Source organism: Nanorana parkeri, unplaced genomic scaffold, assembly GCF_000935625.1.
Source record: "Nanorana parkeri isolate BGI_ZX_2015 unplaced genomic scaffold, ASM93562v1 scaffold90, whole genome shotgun sequence".
In the NCBI taxonomy this organism is placed as follows: domain Eukaryota; kingdom Metazoa; phylum Chordata; class Amphibia; order Anura; family Dicroglossidae; genus Nanorana; species Nanorana parkeri.
In genome coordinates this window covers 1,466,447-1,484,247 of record NW_017306358.1, presented here as the reverse complement: position 1 = coordinate 1,484,247, position 17,801 = coordinate 1,466,447, and the positions used below count along the sequence as shown (strand labels likewise).

The following is a 17,801-nucleotide window of genomic DNA, read 5'->3' as shown; positions in this document are numbered from 1 at the left end:
GTTGGTTGGGGGGAAGAGTTCTCTTTTTTTTTTCAATGCAACAAATCGATTTAATCGAAAAAATTATTGGGCAACTAATCGATTTATGAAGATAATCGTTAGCTGCAGCCCTAGAATTACAAGTCTGTATCTGGTCAATCAGCACCTGGCCACACCTGGTCCTGCCCACATATTTCTAGATTGACAGCAGTGCCTCTGTTGCTGAAAACCTCCCACTGTGAGCTGCAGTGTCTGGGGGGAGCATGTGAGACACAATTGAAGGGTGATTTGTCTTATTCGGGGAAGGTAAAGGAAGGTTTCTGTTTACTTTATGAGGCGTGTGCATCACATAGTAACTGAATTTGGGACTTGTTTAGAGTGGCATAGAGGAGCCTTTTTGGAGGGAGTTCAGATTTATTCATCACAGAATTAAAAAAAAATGAAACTTTATAGTTTTTGAGATTTGTTTGGCTAAGCAGATTTAAAAAACTAGTCTAGCTTTTGTGGGACAATATTTTTCATTTTGACATACCTAAAAGACAGCAGCGTGTCTCCTTAGAAAACTATTTAATTGAGAACTAGCAACACATGTATAGATCTAAATGTTTGCAGACTTCCTTGTATAATATATGTATTTGTCTCCGCCTGACACATACAAGAAAGAGGGGGAGCAGTCGTCACCTCATGAATCTTCTATAAATTGCAGAGATTCCTCATCACTTCCTGTCCTGTCCTTCCCTTACCGGAAATGAGAGAAGATCTCTCCAATTTGGTCAAAGCAATAAAAAGCTGATAAAGGTGCCCTGCAGTTGGGCTTTAATTATCAATAGCTTCTGTTCTTGCGGCAGCAGTCATCTGTCCTGTCCGCGAAAGGTAAATGGCTCCGATCTAATTATAATATAGATTGAAATATCACTTGCACGCTCCTACAGCTTCACGTCATGTCTCGGGAAAGAAATTGACCAAGGCCTATTTGAAAGCACTCTTACATTACAAATTCCTGGAAGACGTTATTTTAAAAGTAGTTCTTGGAAATAAATGCATATTAAAAATATAAATAAATAAATACATAATTTTGCCAGCTAAAAATTATGAGTAACCTGAATTTCTATAGACTCATTTTCCTTGCAAAGTCTGGGATAAGTGTTCTAGCTGCATTGCTGTAACTAATACAAGGGAATATTTGTGAAGCCTTCTCTTTCCAGTTTAGTCAGGCTAAAGTAAATGTTAGAGCTAAGTATTCTCTAATACCACCACATGCAGCCATCACAAGCATGAAGAAAATCATTACAGCAAACAGCCCTGCCTCTGTTAACAAACAGAGCTGCTAGTGTTTCTATGAATAGATACTTTTTCCATATTTTGAAGTAATGGCTGCTCTCTAGTTTGCAAGAACAGATATAAAAAACATAAGTTCTATGTAGGTGTCATTAGACTTTTAAAGTAGACCTTACATTTTGATTTGTTGTTGTTGTTGTTATTACTTTTATTATTAATAATAATCATAATAATAATACTTCTGTTTCTTTTTATTATTATTACTTATGCTAATATTTTATTTATTTGTAGATACAACACTGCAAGGGAGAGGAGGAAAGTAATGTCCTTGTTTTTAGTTATGAGGGTTGGCATTCAATATATCTTTGAAGCATGGCATTTAGGCCTGATTCACACCTAGGAATTTTTGAACAGTTCGAAAATCACTTTTAACTGGCCAACATAAGAAATCCCATGATTTTGAATGGCCCTGGTTCACACCTGAGCAGATAAAAGCCTAACGCCCGAAAAGGTACAGGAGCTTAAAAGTGCTCATTTGCCCCATAGACTTCATTGGAAATGCCCAAAAACGTGCAACAGAAGCATGTTGTACATTTTCAGGGGCGTTTTTTTGCGTGGCGTTCTTCCATTGGCAGCTCATAAACCCTCGTCAAGACGCGAGTCTCCATTTACGCGCGTTAAAACGCGCATACAAATGTGCACAACTTGCAAATAACAGCATGCTGTTAACGTGCGTACAAATGCGCAAAAACAATGCTGCCTAGGTGTGAACCCAGCCTTATTGTGTGAGAGAGACAAGTTATTAACCATAGAAGCCTTGGTACTACTTTTCTTAGTAAAATTTGTTTGTAGGTCTCATTGTCTTTAGACTAGCTCTGTGGTAACCAAATGTTGGACCTCCTAGATTGGACACAAGGACATTGGTTATTTATCATGGAATGTTTACAGACATCAAGACATAGGATCATAAACGGGATGTGTTTTGGAAATCTTCGAAAGCATAGATATTGTAGAGAATTATGTTGACGATGAGAGTTGGAGTAGGCGTCAGACTGGTGTTTCCTTAAAATGCTGTCTGGGGTTTTTGCAAATGGCTTCTCATACATGCATGCATGTATAACATGAACATCAGAAAGTAGAAGGATCTTTGCAGATTGTTTGCTAAGGCCCATGTCTGTGTTTGGAGTTGCTCTTAGTAATACCGTATAATATTGTAGCAATAGAGTCCTATTGTTTCTATTCAGTAAGGGCTGAACTTATAAAAGCTAATATGCCAGTTTGATGTGAACAGGTAAACATGATCTGATGCTCTTTAAATACATGTGCTCTGGGTTTGTACGTTAAATATCTTTAAAAAGAATAACCTATGTTGTCTTTGCTGTTTGGTTTGATGTTGAGGGCAGGACTTCTAGAAACAAGCCTGGACTACCTGCTGCTCACTCAACTTCCTATGCAGCAACAGTGCATAAAATATGCCTTTGTTATAGATAATGGAGACTTAGGCAAGACCTTTGCACCTTCTCTGTCATTTCTCTAGCCACTGTAGATAGTGTTCCTATAATATTTATATAGTTTTCATCAGATATAAGTTGAATCAAGATATTTACCAGATATTGTCCAGCTTTTTTCTTTAAATATGAAGCCCCATCAGAGCTACAAAGAACAAACCATGCTAATAAGGTTATCGGAATGCTGTCTTTATTATTAAATAAAAGCCCGGTGAGTCATTCTTCTTGGCTTCCCTTCATCCGCATCATTTAACCACCAGACAGTTAGATTACGGCTATTTGCTACATTTGCAGTAATGTAATTGTGTTGGCATATAATAGGGTTGTTTCGGATTACAGCAGAGCCTCTGGGCACGTTGTACAGTGTCAGACCTATCCATGTTCCTAGATTTAGTTTTAAAAGGGTATAGTTGCTCATGATGTAAATTATATGGTAAGGAATCAGAAAGGAACAATATAACATTGTATTTAATATTGTGTTTTGTATTTTATGTTGTGAAAAAGATCTCTACGTTCTATTTAAACTGCATCCGCTTTAATCAACTTTCTTCTATAGAAGGCCTTCTTTTTGTTACCTGTTGCTCTATAATATTTGTTTTTATTTTAAAATAGACACCTTTTTGTATCGTGACTGCTTGCAGTGTCTATTCAGTGTGTCTATTCTATTCAGTGTCTATTCTATTCAGTGTGTTAGCTGCCATATAGATTGTGATTCTTTCTGGTTTTCCAGGTTTTTCACAGCTGTGATTTACAGGGTTATCTTTTCAAATAGTTGTTATTATTATTGTTGCTACTATTCTCATTAATTTTTTTTTTTTTTAAAGGAGAACTATGGGGTCAGTGTTTTTTCCCATAGTTCTCCTTAGGGTAACGGGAGAACACAAACTAGCGTCCTCCCGTTACCCTAAGCTCAGTATACGTATACTGAGACGCCGCAGCCAGAGCGGATCCCGACTTAGACGACGGGATCCGCCCAGCTGCGTGAGTGACAGCTGGCTCTGCCTATCTAGAGGCAGAGCCAGCTGTACCCGGCCCCTCCCCCGTCCGTTCCGCCAGTCAGCGCTGGCAGATCGGAGCGGGGAGAGGGGAATCCAGCCCCTCCCCCTGTCACGGCAGAGAGCCAGTGACAGGATCGAGAGGTGAGCGAACCCGGTATGTGTTCGCTCACCTCCCGATCTTCTGTGCCGACCTGTGACAGTCTCATTGTCACAGGTCAGCTAGAACTATGAGGTGAGTGAAAAGCACTCACCTCATAGTTCTCCTTTAATGGACTTTTAGGATAAAGTTTGATTTCAGCTGTAAACCTGGGCTGTAATTCTCAGCCATTCTGCTTGGTGTCTGATAAGGCAGGTGCATTGACTCGCATGCATGGGTGTATACGTTTAGTGTATATTTGTTATGCTCACCAAGTGTGAACTCCACCATGGCTTTACAGATGGCAGATCATGGCAGGCAGTCAAACTAATTTGACTGTTAGGCTGGGCACACACCTTACAACCATCGCAAGACTTTTGTCTTGCGATGGTTGTAAGGTACTTAAAAAAACGTACGATCTGCCTATGTTGCATAGGCAGATCGTACTTGCGATGATCGCAAGCCACGCCCCCTGAGGGGCGGGCTTCCGATGACCGCAATGCCGAACGGGCAGTGTGCGCTTGCGCACACCGGCCCGTGCGGCTGTTATCGTACGGACATGCCACAAACCCGCCGAACATCGTACGATGCTCGGCGGGTTTTCGGACATGTCCGTAAGGTTAAAGTCGTGCGACCTTACAGTAGTAGAGGTCGCACGGCTTCCACACACCTTACGATCATCGTACGATCGCGGGATTTCCCGCGATTCTCGTACGATAATCGTAAGGTGTGTGGGGACCCTTAGAGCAACTAAATCATCAACTAAAGTCGTGCGATGATTGTAAGGTGTATGGGCAGCTTTAGAGATAAAACCAGGAGAGACTGCAGGAAGGACATGTTTGAAAGCTATAAATACAAAAGGGTGTGAATAAGGTTCAGGAGGGCGGTATTTTTCCGTATTAGAAAAAGATTAAATACAAGGGGACATGACCTAAAACTAGTGAGAGGAAAGTGAAAAACTAATGTAGAAAATGTGATTATACTGAAAAGAGTAATTGATACTTGTAACAAACATCCAGTAGAGGTAGTGAGTTCGTCAACAGTAAGTGAATTTCAACATTCTTGGGACACGCGCACACACACACACACACAGATATATACAAAACGGTTAAAAAAAGGAGCAGACTTGATTTGACTACTTGGTTTTTTTTGTCCCATCATTCTTCTATATTTCTAGGTTTTCTTACTGCCTTTCCCAGTGACAGAAGCATATATATCTTGCTAACAGGTTTGATGACATCAGAAAATGTTGACAGGCGTAACTCTTCTCTACCCTAACCTAATTTTCGCTTAAAAATAAGACTATAATTACAGACTTGCCAGGTTGGTTAAAAAGGTAATAAAAGACCTAACATACTTTTTTTATTTGATTTAAATTCTGCACCACGTTTCCTATAGTAGTGGCTACATATCAGAAAGTCTGGGTGATCCTCCTGTTCAGCAGCTGTCACATGATAAAGCTTGGCTATATTCTGGTCGAATTGGTGACTTGGCCGAAATCCAACCAGTGTTTTCCCCCGTCTGTTAGCGCTCCCCCCTTTTGAAAAAAGTTGACTTTTCAATTGACTTTTGTCCAAGGAGCTAGTCTGAAAAATCTTGATCGAACAGTGACTGTTGGCAATCAACCACAGTCACAGTTTGGGTATTCTGATAGCGACACACCCATCGCTGTCAGAATACTATATACCAGAGTGTGGCTGGGGGAATTGAGAGGTTCTTTTCATTCAGCCTGCAGGGTATGGCCAGCTTCAGTGCCTTGACTTCCACACATGAAACAAGTCTGGAGGGAGCCTATAGTCGCATCTTATTTCTGGGAAATGTAAATCTATTTCAGCTGTTCTGTTAGTTCTTTTTAGTTACCTATCTTACCAAGACCATTATTAATACATTTGTTTACACTTTAGTAAAGGCTCATTTAAAAAAATGAATACCTAGCAATGGGGAGATGCATATAGGTGTTTAATTTTACTTGAAGTGTCTGTAATTCTATTCCATGTTGTGATCCAGCCATCCCTCCCCTGCATGGGGTTACAGAAATCTAATCTGCAGATTCAGTTAGTTGTATGATGTCTGCCATAAATAAAATACGTTTGTTAATTTTTAGGCATGCAAAACTGGATAAAATTATCTGCCTGGAGTTCAGCTTTTAAGGAAGAACTCTAAAAATGGCTACCCCCACACTGCAAGGGTTAAGTGCTTGTTTTGTGTAGGGGAGTCAAATAAAGCAGATCTACCACCTGCTCCTTGGTCTCTCAGGGCTGCTAGAACGGTCCCTGCAGCCGCTACTTCCCTGCGCTTCAGCTGTCTAAGGCCAGCTGATGTAATCTTATCTAATGAAGGCCCATTGACTTGCATTAGACGTGAGGACGCCAAGGGACATTCCTTGCCAGGAGCGAAGGGGAAAGAGGTGAGCGCTGACAGAGAATCAGGTGAGTATATCCTGTTTATTTGACTCCCCTAGATAAAACAAACATTTAACCCTTGCTGTGCAAAGGTAGCCTCACTGAAGGGTACGTTTTTAAAATTCCTGGAGTTCTTCTTTAAGAGACAGGGTTTAATGAATTTGGAATAGGTATGGATTTTGTGGAACACAACTAGTAAATCGGGTGCATTGACTCACATGCAGGGGTGTATGCATTTTAGTGTATATTTGTTACACTCACTGAGTGTGCCTCCCACAAGCATCGGGCATGAAGTTCACAAGGTCATACATTTCAGTGCAGAACAGAATCTAAGCAAAATGTTCTCCACTTTTTGTCGCAGCACATGAAATTGGGCATGAAAGATACCTTACATTTCAAATCCATTAACCTATATTGCTGAGAGCAATGACACTTGAGTCACAACATGGCTTGTAAATCGCAGTAGTGCTGGATGCTTGTATCTACTAGTCTTAAGGTGCCCATACACCTTACGATTATCGGACGAAACTTTTCGTCCGATGATCGAATAGTCGTATGATTTTCGTACGGCAGCCCCATCCTGCCCCGATGATCGCAAGATTAATTTAGCCGTAATTAATGAAAAGGACCTAAACGAAATGCGGTAATTGATTTGCCGTATTTTCATTAGCGCAAGCGCAGTGTAGATCGTACAACTTTTGACAGACAGAAACGCCAGCAACCTTACGACAATCGTACGATCTAGCAAAGTTTTCAAACATGCTTGACCGTCAAAAGTCGTACGATTGTACAGTACTGTCGGTCGGCAATGCACACATACGATTATCGGCCGAAAAGTCGATCGCATACGAAAATCGTACGATAATCGTAAGGTGTATGGGCACCTTTACGCTGAACTATACAAATTACACTTGCTGACATCTATTAGTGTAAATTGCACAAGGCAGGTGTGGGTTAATTGCTTGTTTGGTGTCTCTGCAAATTTGTCAATTTTTGAGTAATTTTGTAAATTACCTATGTTGCCTGAAAGCAGTATTTACAATAATTCACAAAGAACTGCAAGACTAAGCTGCTGGTTTCTACCTAATAGAGTTTGTAGCGTTATTGTGAAACTATGACTTAGACATACCATTCAGAAAACATGATGGTGCCTGTCAGAACATACCAGCTGGGGGCAAAGACTGACACCTTGACAGTTCAAGGAAGAGCTCTGAATGTGTCTCGTGTTAATATTGTTCTCTGTGCAAGTGTCTTGACACACCAGGCATTTTTTTCTCTCGCACACATAACAGTAATATTTGTTTTTTTTACTTGCTAAAAAAAGTGTTTAAGATGTGGTGGCTGCATTCTTTTTTTTTCCTGCTAAGAATAGGTAAGCTGCAATATATATTAGATTTTTTTTGCCCTTTGGTTTAGAGATCCTGCAAAGGACAAGGGCACTTTTGGATAATGAGCACTTGTCCATCTTGCCTTGCCTCCTGATCTAAGCTAAGCAGCCACCCCCTCCCGAGTGTCTTGCATCTTTGTCCTTTTTAAATGGATTCCTGAGTGCATAACTATACGCTGGAGGAACCATAAATATAATTGACACGAAAAGAGTTTGTTCCCACTCAAAGCAAAACATCAGTGAGTCTTGTTTTATTTTCTAAAAACCATGTATCGACCAAAATATCGAACTATGCATAAATACACTATATTACCAAAAGTATTGGGACACACCTCCAAATCATTGGATTCAGGTGTTCCAATCACCTCCATGGCCACAGGTGTATACAATCAAGCACCTAGGAATGCAGACTTCTTCTACAAACATTTGTGAAAGAATGGGTCACCCTCAGGAGCTCAGTGAATTCAAGTGTGGTACTGTGGTAGGTTGCCACCTGTGCAATAAGTCCATCCGTGAAATTTCCTTGCTACTAAATATTCCACGGTCAACTGTTAGTGGTATCATAACAAAGTGGAAGCAACTGGGAGCAACAGCAACTGAAGCGCACAGTGCGCAGAAGTCGCCAACTGTCTGCAGAGTCAATAGCTACAGACCTCCAAACTTCGTGTGTCCTTGAGATTGGCATAACAACAGTGCATTGCGTAGAGAGCTTCATGGAATGGGTTTCCATGGCAGAGCAGCTGCATCCAAGCCTTACATAACCAAGTGCAATGCAAAGCGTCGGATGCAGTGGTGTAAAGCACGCCGCCACTGGACTCTAGAGAAGTGGAGACATGTTCTCTGGAGTGACAAATCCATGCTTCTCTGTTTGGAAATCCAATGGACGTGTCTGGGTTTGGCGGTTGCCAGTATAACTGCACTTGCCTGACTGCATTGTGCCAAGTGTAAAGTTTGGTGTGGGGGGATTATGGTGTGGGGTTGTTTTTAGGGGTTGGGCTTGGTCCCTTAGTTCCAGTGAAGGGAACTCTTAAGGTATCAGCATACCAAGACATTTTGGACAATTTCATGCTCCCAACTTTGTGGGAACAGTTTAGGGATGGCACCTTCCTGTTCCAATATGACTGCTCAGCAGTGCACAAAGCAAGGTCCATAAAGACATGGATGAGTGAGTTTGGGGTGGAGGAACTTGACTGGCCTGCACAGGGTCCTGACCTCAACCCGATAGAACACCTTTGGGCTGAATTAGAGCGGAGACTGCGAGCCAGGCCTTCTCATCGAACAGCAGTACTTGTCCTCACAAATGCACTTCTGGAAGAATGGTCAAACATTCCCATAGACACACTCTTAAACCTTGTGGACAGCCTTCCCAAAAGGGTTGAAGCTGTTATAGCTGCAAAGGGTGGGCCAACTCAATATCAAACCCTGTGTACGAAGACTGGGATGCCATCAAAGTTCATGTGCGTGTAAAAGCAGTTGTATAGTGTATCTCTTTATTCTTAAATACCCATATTTCCCTAAATATACAAAACCTAAAATGGCAATCCCCAAAACAACCCACACCTAAAACCATGTATGCATACTCTCTAAAAGGACTCTCCAGATGGGTCAAAGGTCCAGATTCCAATATAGCCTACTGCAGATAGTATCGAGTCTCATATAGTCACAGTTATCCGGTATTTACTGTCTTGCTACTTAACAGGTGATCAACCACCTCCATAATGATCGCATTTGCTTATGCACCTGTCTCCAATCTCCTGTGTATACACCCAGTCACGGTAGCAGCCTATTGTAACACTGGAGCAAGGAAGTCTTTATGGGTCTCAACTGTGGATACAAGCGCGATGTATTCTATGGCCCACTAGCTGCCAGTGACGCATATGATCTAATTTAGAATAAGGACGGTGGTCAGTTGCAGTTCTTCAGTCGTACGCTTAATTAACAGGGAAGGTGTTTGTAGAACTGTTTACCATCGTACACCATGAATTATATAATAGAAATCTTATTTGGCTTCACTACTGGTGTATTCACTTCATACACTCAGAAGTTCACTTCATACACTTTTACCCTGGCAGCTCATGCAAAGGGGGGAGGAGCAGTGCGGTGTGGCGGCGCTGGACGGCTGCAGACTCCCTCGCTGGATCGTACGGAGGCGAGTCTGTTACACCTATTCTTGACTAAGGTGGATGAGCAACCTCCGGTGGGAATATACTGCAACATGGTGTTGGTAACTTGTATCTTGGCGCATACTCATATTAGTATCCACAATAATGGTATACAAATATCAAGTTTTATCCATGCATTATGATGTTGAGAAAATATCCTGCGGTTCCACTGACTGTGCGTCTTGGGGTGTACCACATTACCAATACCCTGATGCACAGAAATGCTTTATATCCAAGTATGGGTCCAGAGAGGGTATAGTTTTAATATAACTCCATATCGTGCATCTGCACACAAGCGTGTCCTCCTCTCTCACCCGGACCCTATAAAATAACATCAGCCGATTGCAACTTTCCATAACAACAAGTCCATAGCACATATGTATTCAGGTGCCTAGCAAAACGCAGTTGTTTCTATATAAGCATGCTAATATCATAGGTGTATCTCACCCAAGGATGTCCACAATAAAATCCCAGGATTAGGAGACGGTGCAAGGTTGTGTACTGTTGGAATAGCCCTGTTGGCACCTCAGTATATCCAGTAGCTCATAACCTGCCCATCTGGGGTAAATCTTGTAACACCAATGTACGGGGGAATAAGGTAAACAGACCCATCTGGGAGAGAGCTGCCATGCATCACCGCTAACGCGTTTCGTCCAATCTGAACTTCATCAGAACTCGCATGGACAATGCAATCACAAATCTTAACCAGCATTTTAATTCCCTTTAAATTAGCTTGGAAGGAACGGCTAGTTTCTGGTTTTGTCTCCCCATTTCCACATCCTGTATATTATGGAATGCAAATGCATCACAGCCTGTAGGAAGGCGCTCCGTATAATATCACCATTGGCCAAACCGAGTGTGCTAACATGCATTAATTAAATATATCCCCCCCCCCCTAAAGTCAGACCTCTGGGAGACCAATCATCCAGGCAACAGCCATTTTCCCCTCCAGCTTTAGATAAACTCAATAAGTTGCTAGCTCATATGATAAACCTAATTCTCATACTCAACCTCTAAATACATATAATTGGATATTATTTCAATAATTAGTTCCTCTGGATCACAACGAACATATTCATCTATCAAATTCTTAACAGAAACCATGGTGGAAAAAAAAACTTTACTGACAAAAAAAACTGTTCTTATGCGCACTCTCCAGCATATTAAATTTCAAATTGTTTAATGATCCATCATGTTCATAAACAAAATGCCTGGCCACCGTGGAACTAAGGTATGCATGGTTTTAATAACACCTATGTGGTCCGAGATGCGTCTCTTAAACGCTCTGTTTGTCTTGCCCACACAGTACATTCGACACAGGCGAGACAAAAGATATACAATACCCTCCGTTTTACAATTGGCAAATTGTACTGGTAAAAAATGTTTTACCCATGGGGAGTATTCTAAAAATCCCACTTGTAGAAATTAACAAAAATCACACTTTTGGCACAGATAGGTGCCCCACTTTACAACACTTTTTCCTTCACCATGGGTCATGCTTGCTCTGAGTGACCAGATCCCTTAATGATTTAGTTCTTCTAAAAGTCAGCCTAGGGTGTTCAGGAACATATTTGGCAATTGACTCCTCCTCACTAAATAGACTCCAATGTCTCCTCAATATATTTACTATATCCTTTTATTGTGCACAATATGTAGTGATAAGTCTCCAGGGGTTCTAGGTTACTGTCTCTATCCTTGCCCCCTCTCTGATGTTGTATGTTATACTTGGCCCGTTTATAAGCCAGTGTCAATAGTTTATCTTCGTAGGCCTTTGCTGAGACTCGCTTTCAAAATCCTCCATTCTGGTACAGTTCATTTTTATTCTTAAATATTGTCCATAGAGAATGTTCTTCACTATGTGTTGTGGACAACTTGTTGACAACTGAATTTCCTGCAGTCTCCTTTCTATATATTTTGGTGTATATGGAGGGTGGCAGGGCAGACCTCTCTAAACTCTCATCTCAAAAGGGAACAATAGCGATCAGACAAGAATTTTTTAACTTGTCAGTCTTTTTTTGTAACCTTTCCCCCAACCCTCTGCTTGAGAGTGGTGGGCCAGGGCTTGTCTGCTCTTGCTCTTACGTGATGGTTCAGTTTTCAGAATAGATGATCATTTCAAGTTTGTGGGCAGTTTTAACTTTGGTCATCCCGGGTCCCTTAGGAGAGGTGCTAACTCAAACCAACAGGATTTTCTGGGCATACTGGTGATTCATTGTTAGGGCAGGTTGGGCCCATTTTTATTTTCAGTTTCAGGGGAGTGTGAATGTAAGTAATCATTAAAAACTGCACCTATACTGTGCGATTCTTGAAACTTGAAAATCTACATTGTTTGATTTTTGCACACCCAAAGCATATTTAAACTGCTCACCTTGTTACTGGTCTGCAGTTTGTAGTAATTATGTCTAATCTGTTTAGAGGTTTCTCATGCTTCGAACCTGAAAATGCAAAATACTGGCATTCAAGGATGATGTACAGCCTTCAGAGTAATTGAAGGAGTCTGCATTTCCGGAGAATGTCCTTCTGGGTTTTGTTTCCACTTACCGTATAAATGAGTAATCCCATTGACCTTAACGCTGCATCATTGATTACATACTGAAAGCTCTTTAGTTTACAAGAAGTTAGGTTACAAAAGTATCAAATAATTTATGTAAATGAGGATTTCTTTTATTAGACTTGGATTACATATTTTCTATGCATGAGTTAGATAATGAGATTGATCCTAAGGCCAGGTTCACACCTGGGCGATCTGTGACTGTGCAGCAAACGTGCATGAAACGGGGGATTTTTCCGCAGTCACAGAGTCTCACACCACCGCTGATCGCAATGGCGGTGCCATTATTTTCTTATGGCACCCCAGTCGTGCCAGGCAGATTGGGCAGTTTTCGACATGCAATCGTGCATGACCGCGGTTGAAAAAACTGTGCTGTGCGTGTTGCAAAAAAGGTACAGGTACCTTTTTTTCAGCGATTGCTGCGCACATGTAACTCTATTAAAATCAATGGGGCCGCTTGGCAACCGATGCTTGTCCCGGGATCACCCAAGTCTGCACCAGCCCTAAACTTGTTTTGTTAGTGGCTCCCTGGAAATCTTTTTATTTTGCAAAATCTTTTTTGCTTGAGAAATATGTGGAAACAGATGTGTTGGGGTATCAGCAACTTGGATACAGTGTATAATGTGCAGCAAATGGTAAAAGTTATTTAGCTTCTGATTTATTTAAAGTCAAGATCGCACCTTGAAATAAAATGTAAGTTCCAGTCAGAAATAAATAAGATTAGCGAGAATCACAAATTATTTTTATATTGTAATTTATAACCTCTAACGCAGGATGCACTTAAGTGATTGGAATGTAAAATATTTCATGCTCCCAACGTAATGGGTATAGATGTAGAATTTGCTAGAAGTGGATGGGGTTTTTTTTTTTTTTTTTTTTATTGCTCCATTTTTCTCCCAAGACATATACGTAACTGGCAATTTGGAAGATTAGAAGGTACAGTCTGTGTGAAAATTTAAAGCAGGGCTAACTAGTTTGGTCTGTTTAATAATGAAGATGTTTTTTTGTGGGAGAGTTTTGATGATCTGACAGAGATGGATTTCTGCACAATGTTGTAGCTAATGTAACAGATGTATTCCACTGTAAAAACTTGAAAACCTGTAATCTAGAGTTCTCTACATTGTCAGCAGTTCTATAAAACAAAGGAATGTATTGCTGTAATAGTAGTGCAGTATTTTCTCTACTTCACTATTACCTGCTAAGATTTTGCAACTATGGACTAATGACTTGTCATCAACTACTGCATAGGCTTACAAATGGAAGTGATGTTAATTCTGTAACTTGTCACATTGTTATGTTTTTCTTGTCTGTTAACAGTGAATAATAGTACTCATCAGTGTGTTTAAAAGTGCACCTAGCACTAACTGCTTAGAAACCTTTACATTAGAAAGCTGGCATGTTGTGAAATTTGAAAACTAGTTTCTTCCCAATTCTTGTAGATCTAGAGATGAATGATGGCTTATTTTAAAATGCTTTTAATGCTCGTTCAGAATTGGTAAATATGTTAATACTTCAAGGTGCATGATCTGGGCACAGGTTCCCATGTACTCATGAAATCCCCCTGCATAGGATGGGACTTTATCTTATCTTAGCAATCATCCTATTTATAGATCTACTGGTGCCTCCAGAAGGTCCGGTGGACTTTCTAAAAGTCAACTACCTCTTCTTACCACCTCGGCATGACCGTGTTTGTACCATACTCCATTTAGTTTGTCTAAAGCATCTGTTGATGCTCTGAAGAAATAGGTTTGGTCTAGCAAATTATGGTGTCAAGGGTATATACATTAAATACTCTTTTCAATGTCGCAGTTTTGCATTAATATTTTCCGTGAAAAGCAGTGCATGTAATTTTACTGGGGGTACCCAGATTTGTATATATGACTGTGTAAATGAATTGGAACATGTTTATTTTATGTTTGCTCTTTAGTTGTCCTTTAACCAAAAATAAACATATATCTTAAGTCCACACTTTTTTTGTGTCCAATTTAAGGCCCCTTTCACATGGGTGCTCTAATCGGGTTGGCCTGTTAGTTCTTCAGATCGACCAAATCGGATGCCGAATGCAAGTCTATAGGCAGCCATGTGTAAAAGGACAAGCATCCGTTTACACCCTGTTACCTCTAGGTCCGGCAAAACAGACAGAACAGTGTTTAGTTTCGATGGTACGGATCATGCCAGATCGGGGGTAATCTGATGTAAACAAACACATGTCTGTTTACATCAGATTCCCCATAAACACACATGGGGTCTGGCAGTTTTCAGTTTTTTTCCTTCATTGCAAGATGGAGGAAAAAACTGTACAGACACGGATGCCAAAGCAGTATATCCGATCCGTACAGCTGTGATCGTGAGAAGATCTGTGCACGGATCCTCTCCTGATCAGCCTGTGTGAAAGGGCCTTAGGGATTTCCTTTCACCTATCCTGCAGGCATAAGAGGAAATCTCTCCAAAGTGAGGTAAATCTCTTCTTGGACAGTTGTCACTGGCACTGATGCCGTCATTAGAAGATTTCCCAACCATCCCGGTTTTGGTGGAACTCAAAATTTTTGATTTCCTTTTGATTATGTGTTTCTACCTCCCTTTGATTTTTCTCCTTTTGCTAGGCATTTTCTTTAATTTGTTTTGTCTACTTTGCTTTCAGAATTCGACCGCAACTTGCCAAAGAGAAAATTGAAGGTTGTCATATATGTACATCAGTAATACCTGGCGAACCCCAAGTTTTCCTAGGAAAGGATAAGGCATTCACCTTTGACTATGTCTTCGATATTGATTCCAGACAGGATGACATTTATTTTCAGTGTACAGAGAAACTTATTGAAGGATGTTTTGAGGGCTACAATGCAACCGTGTTTGCCTATGGCCAGGTAAGAGTATGCTTAAAAAACAATAAAAAATAGCAGCAAACAATACAGATAGATATTTAAATATCAGGCATATGTGACTAACATTTTTTTAGTGTTTTAGGTTATGGAATAATAAAAGATACATATACATTTTACAGTTGGTCAGACAATATTGATTTCTACTGCCTCTCAGTCTGATACAGCTGCAAGAATTGAAATCATTTTTGGTACTGGCGTATGAACTCTTATCTGTAAATGTGTTTTTTGTTTTAATCCATACATTGTCCCTCTGCTCACAGCTCTATAGACATTGAGTGCTCCTCATTGATTTAGTGACTGGTACTGGTTTGCTCTTATTTAGTCTTGCAAGGAACATGGACAGAGGAAGAATGCTCCTGCTGTGGTATATGAGAGAGTATGTTAAAGGAGAACTATTGGGAGAGTAAAGTGTACTCTTCCCAATAGTTTGAGCTGGCGTGTGACACTGCAGTTGTCACATGCCAGCTCTATAGCTCGAGAACTGAACAAACTGAGCGATCACAAACCGCTGATTGCTCAGCTTACATCTTCTCCCTGCTGAAAGCAATAAATGTCAGTCAGCCCTCCCCATCAGGATTTCCCCAACCCCCCCCTCCTTTTTTTTTCTCCAGTGCTCATTGAAAGAAGGGGAGGGCACTCTAGAGAAGTAGAGCCAGCTATAAATCAAGCAGCGAGTTGCATCCTGACAATATTGTCAGGATCCTTCTTAGGTGCGGTGCGGCTCTGTGCGGTCAGTATATAGTGGGCTATATGTCCACTATATGCTGACTTTGGGCCACAGCAGTACATTAGTACTGACCCTAAAGAGAACTTTAGACAAAAAAAGCTTTATATATCACAACAATATTATTATATTTATGTATTTTCTAACAGTTTAATGCATTCCTCCCTGTAATTTTTGTTACTCTTAAAAGAAATGCATAGATAAGTAGAAGTTGTGATATGAGGAGATATGCATGTACACTAGTTTTGTCAGTTGGATATTTCTGTAGTTCGGGATACAGTCCTAAACACCTGCACAGATTGCCGGTCCATTTTCAGGCTCTGCTTTATCCAGCTGATACAATAAATCACCACACATTTTTTCAAATTCATCATCTCTCTTCACTATGTACGGCTCTCCCAATAAATAACATTTTATACATTTTGCAGAGCTTTTTAGAAGGCAAGTTTAAACCAAAGCTAGATTTATTTCGATTCGTTACGTCTGCAGGGTATTTTGTTCCTGCACATGCATTCCTGACTGAACCTCGCTTCCAAAATTCTTTCTTGTTTCCACAAGTCAGATGGAAAGTTTTGTTTTGTTCCTACAGATAAATGGTTAACCTACTGTTGGTTTTGCAGTCAAAGTAAAACTTATAAAGTGGTATGGGGGGTGTCTTGGTGTGTAACGACCCCACCAAAGTCTGATTGCAGTTTCGAATGATTGTTGCTTTTCATATGCCATGATGTAGAGTAGTCTGTTAATATTTTATGCTGTATCCTCCAATCCAGACAGGATCTGGAAAAACCTATACAATGGGCACAGGGTTTGACGTGAACATAACGGAGGAAGAACAAGGAATTATTTCTCGGGCTGTCAAACATCTCTTTAGGAGAATCGAAGATAAACAACAAGCTGCACTGGAGCAAGGTCTCCCTCCTCCTGATTTTAAAGTTAATGCTCAGTTCTTGGAGGTTTGTATTAATTATTTTACATAATAAGTGCATTGGCCCTTATTTTCTACTTTCAAAGTTTTTTTATTGTTTTACATTTTTTTCTTTCCTTGAATAGGAATAGGTTGTTACACCAAATAACATGTATAACACAAGCATAAAGGCATATACACGACAGAATCAGATCTGCATCACCCCCCACAACGTAGTTGTGCAAGAACAATGAGGCCCTAAAGTTAGTGCAGGAATATATCAAAATAATAATCTACCTTGTTCCTGAGGGATACTAAAAGGGTTTCTAGCAGTAGATATATGCAAAAGAAAAAACGCTTTAAAAGCGGTTTAAATTTACTGCTGTCTTCGCCGCGTGCCCCCGTCCGAAAATCCGAAACTGCTTGGGCAGCCGCAAAGCATCTTAGGGCGGGCGCATACGCAGATCGGATTTTCGGCCAGGAGACAAGGAGAGACACAAGGTAAGTCTATGGACGCATGCAGACATCGTGGGACAGGAAGTGCCAGCAAGGACAGAGGCATCAGCGCTGGATCGGAGACCCGCAGCAGCGCTGGAGGGACAGATGAAAAGGACAGGAACGAAGAAGAAGATCGGATTAAGAGACATCATTTAAGGTAAGTGTTTTACTTAACATTGGGGGGAGGGAAAACATTTTTTTTACTTTAATGTCACTTTAAATATTCGTTATGTCCCTCCAAAAAAGGGTACAGTATTGATTCAACATAGCAACATACTTCGATTCTGTTTAGCTAGCGAGGTCACACATGTCATTATAAAGAAAAGAAAAAAAATAAGAAAACACTTAAAAAGAGAAAGGAAAGTAGAGGAGAAAAAAAAAAAAGAGGAGAG

The 17,801-nt window shown here is 40.6% G+C and overlaps 1 protein-coding gene across 1 annotated transcript in view; it reads left to right on the top strand.

The window, feature by feature from the left end:
* Nucleotides 1-17,801, top strand: part of KIF21A (kinesin family member 21A) — a 145,024-nt gene that overhangs the window by 42,986 nt on the left and 84,237 nt on the right. The window contains exons 2-3 of the mRNA XM_018552516.1: nt 15,043-15,265; nt 16,778-16,960. Of these exons, the coding sequence (XP_018408018.1) occupies nt 15,043-15,265; nt 16,778-16,960 (406 nt within the window). The remainder of the gene's footprint in view (nt 1-15,042; nt 15,266-16,777; nt 16,961-17,801) is intronic.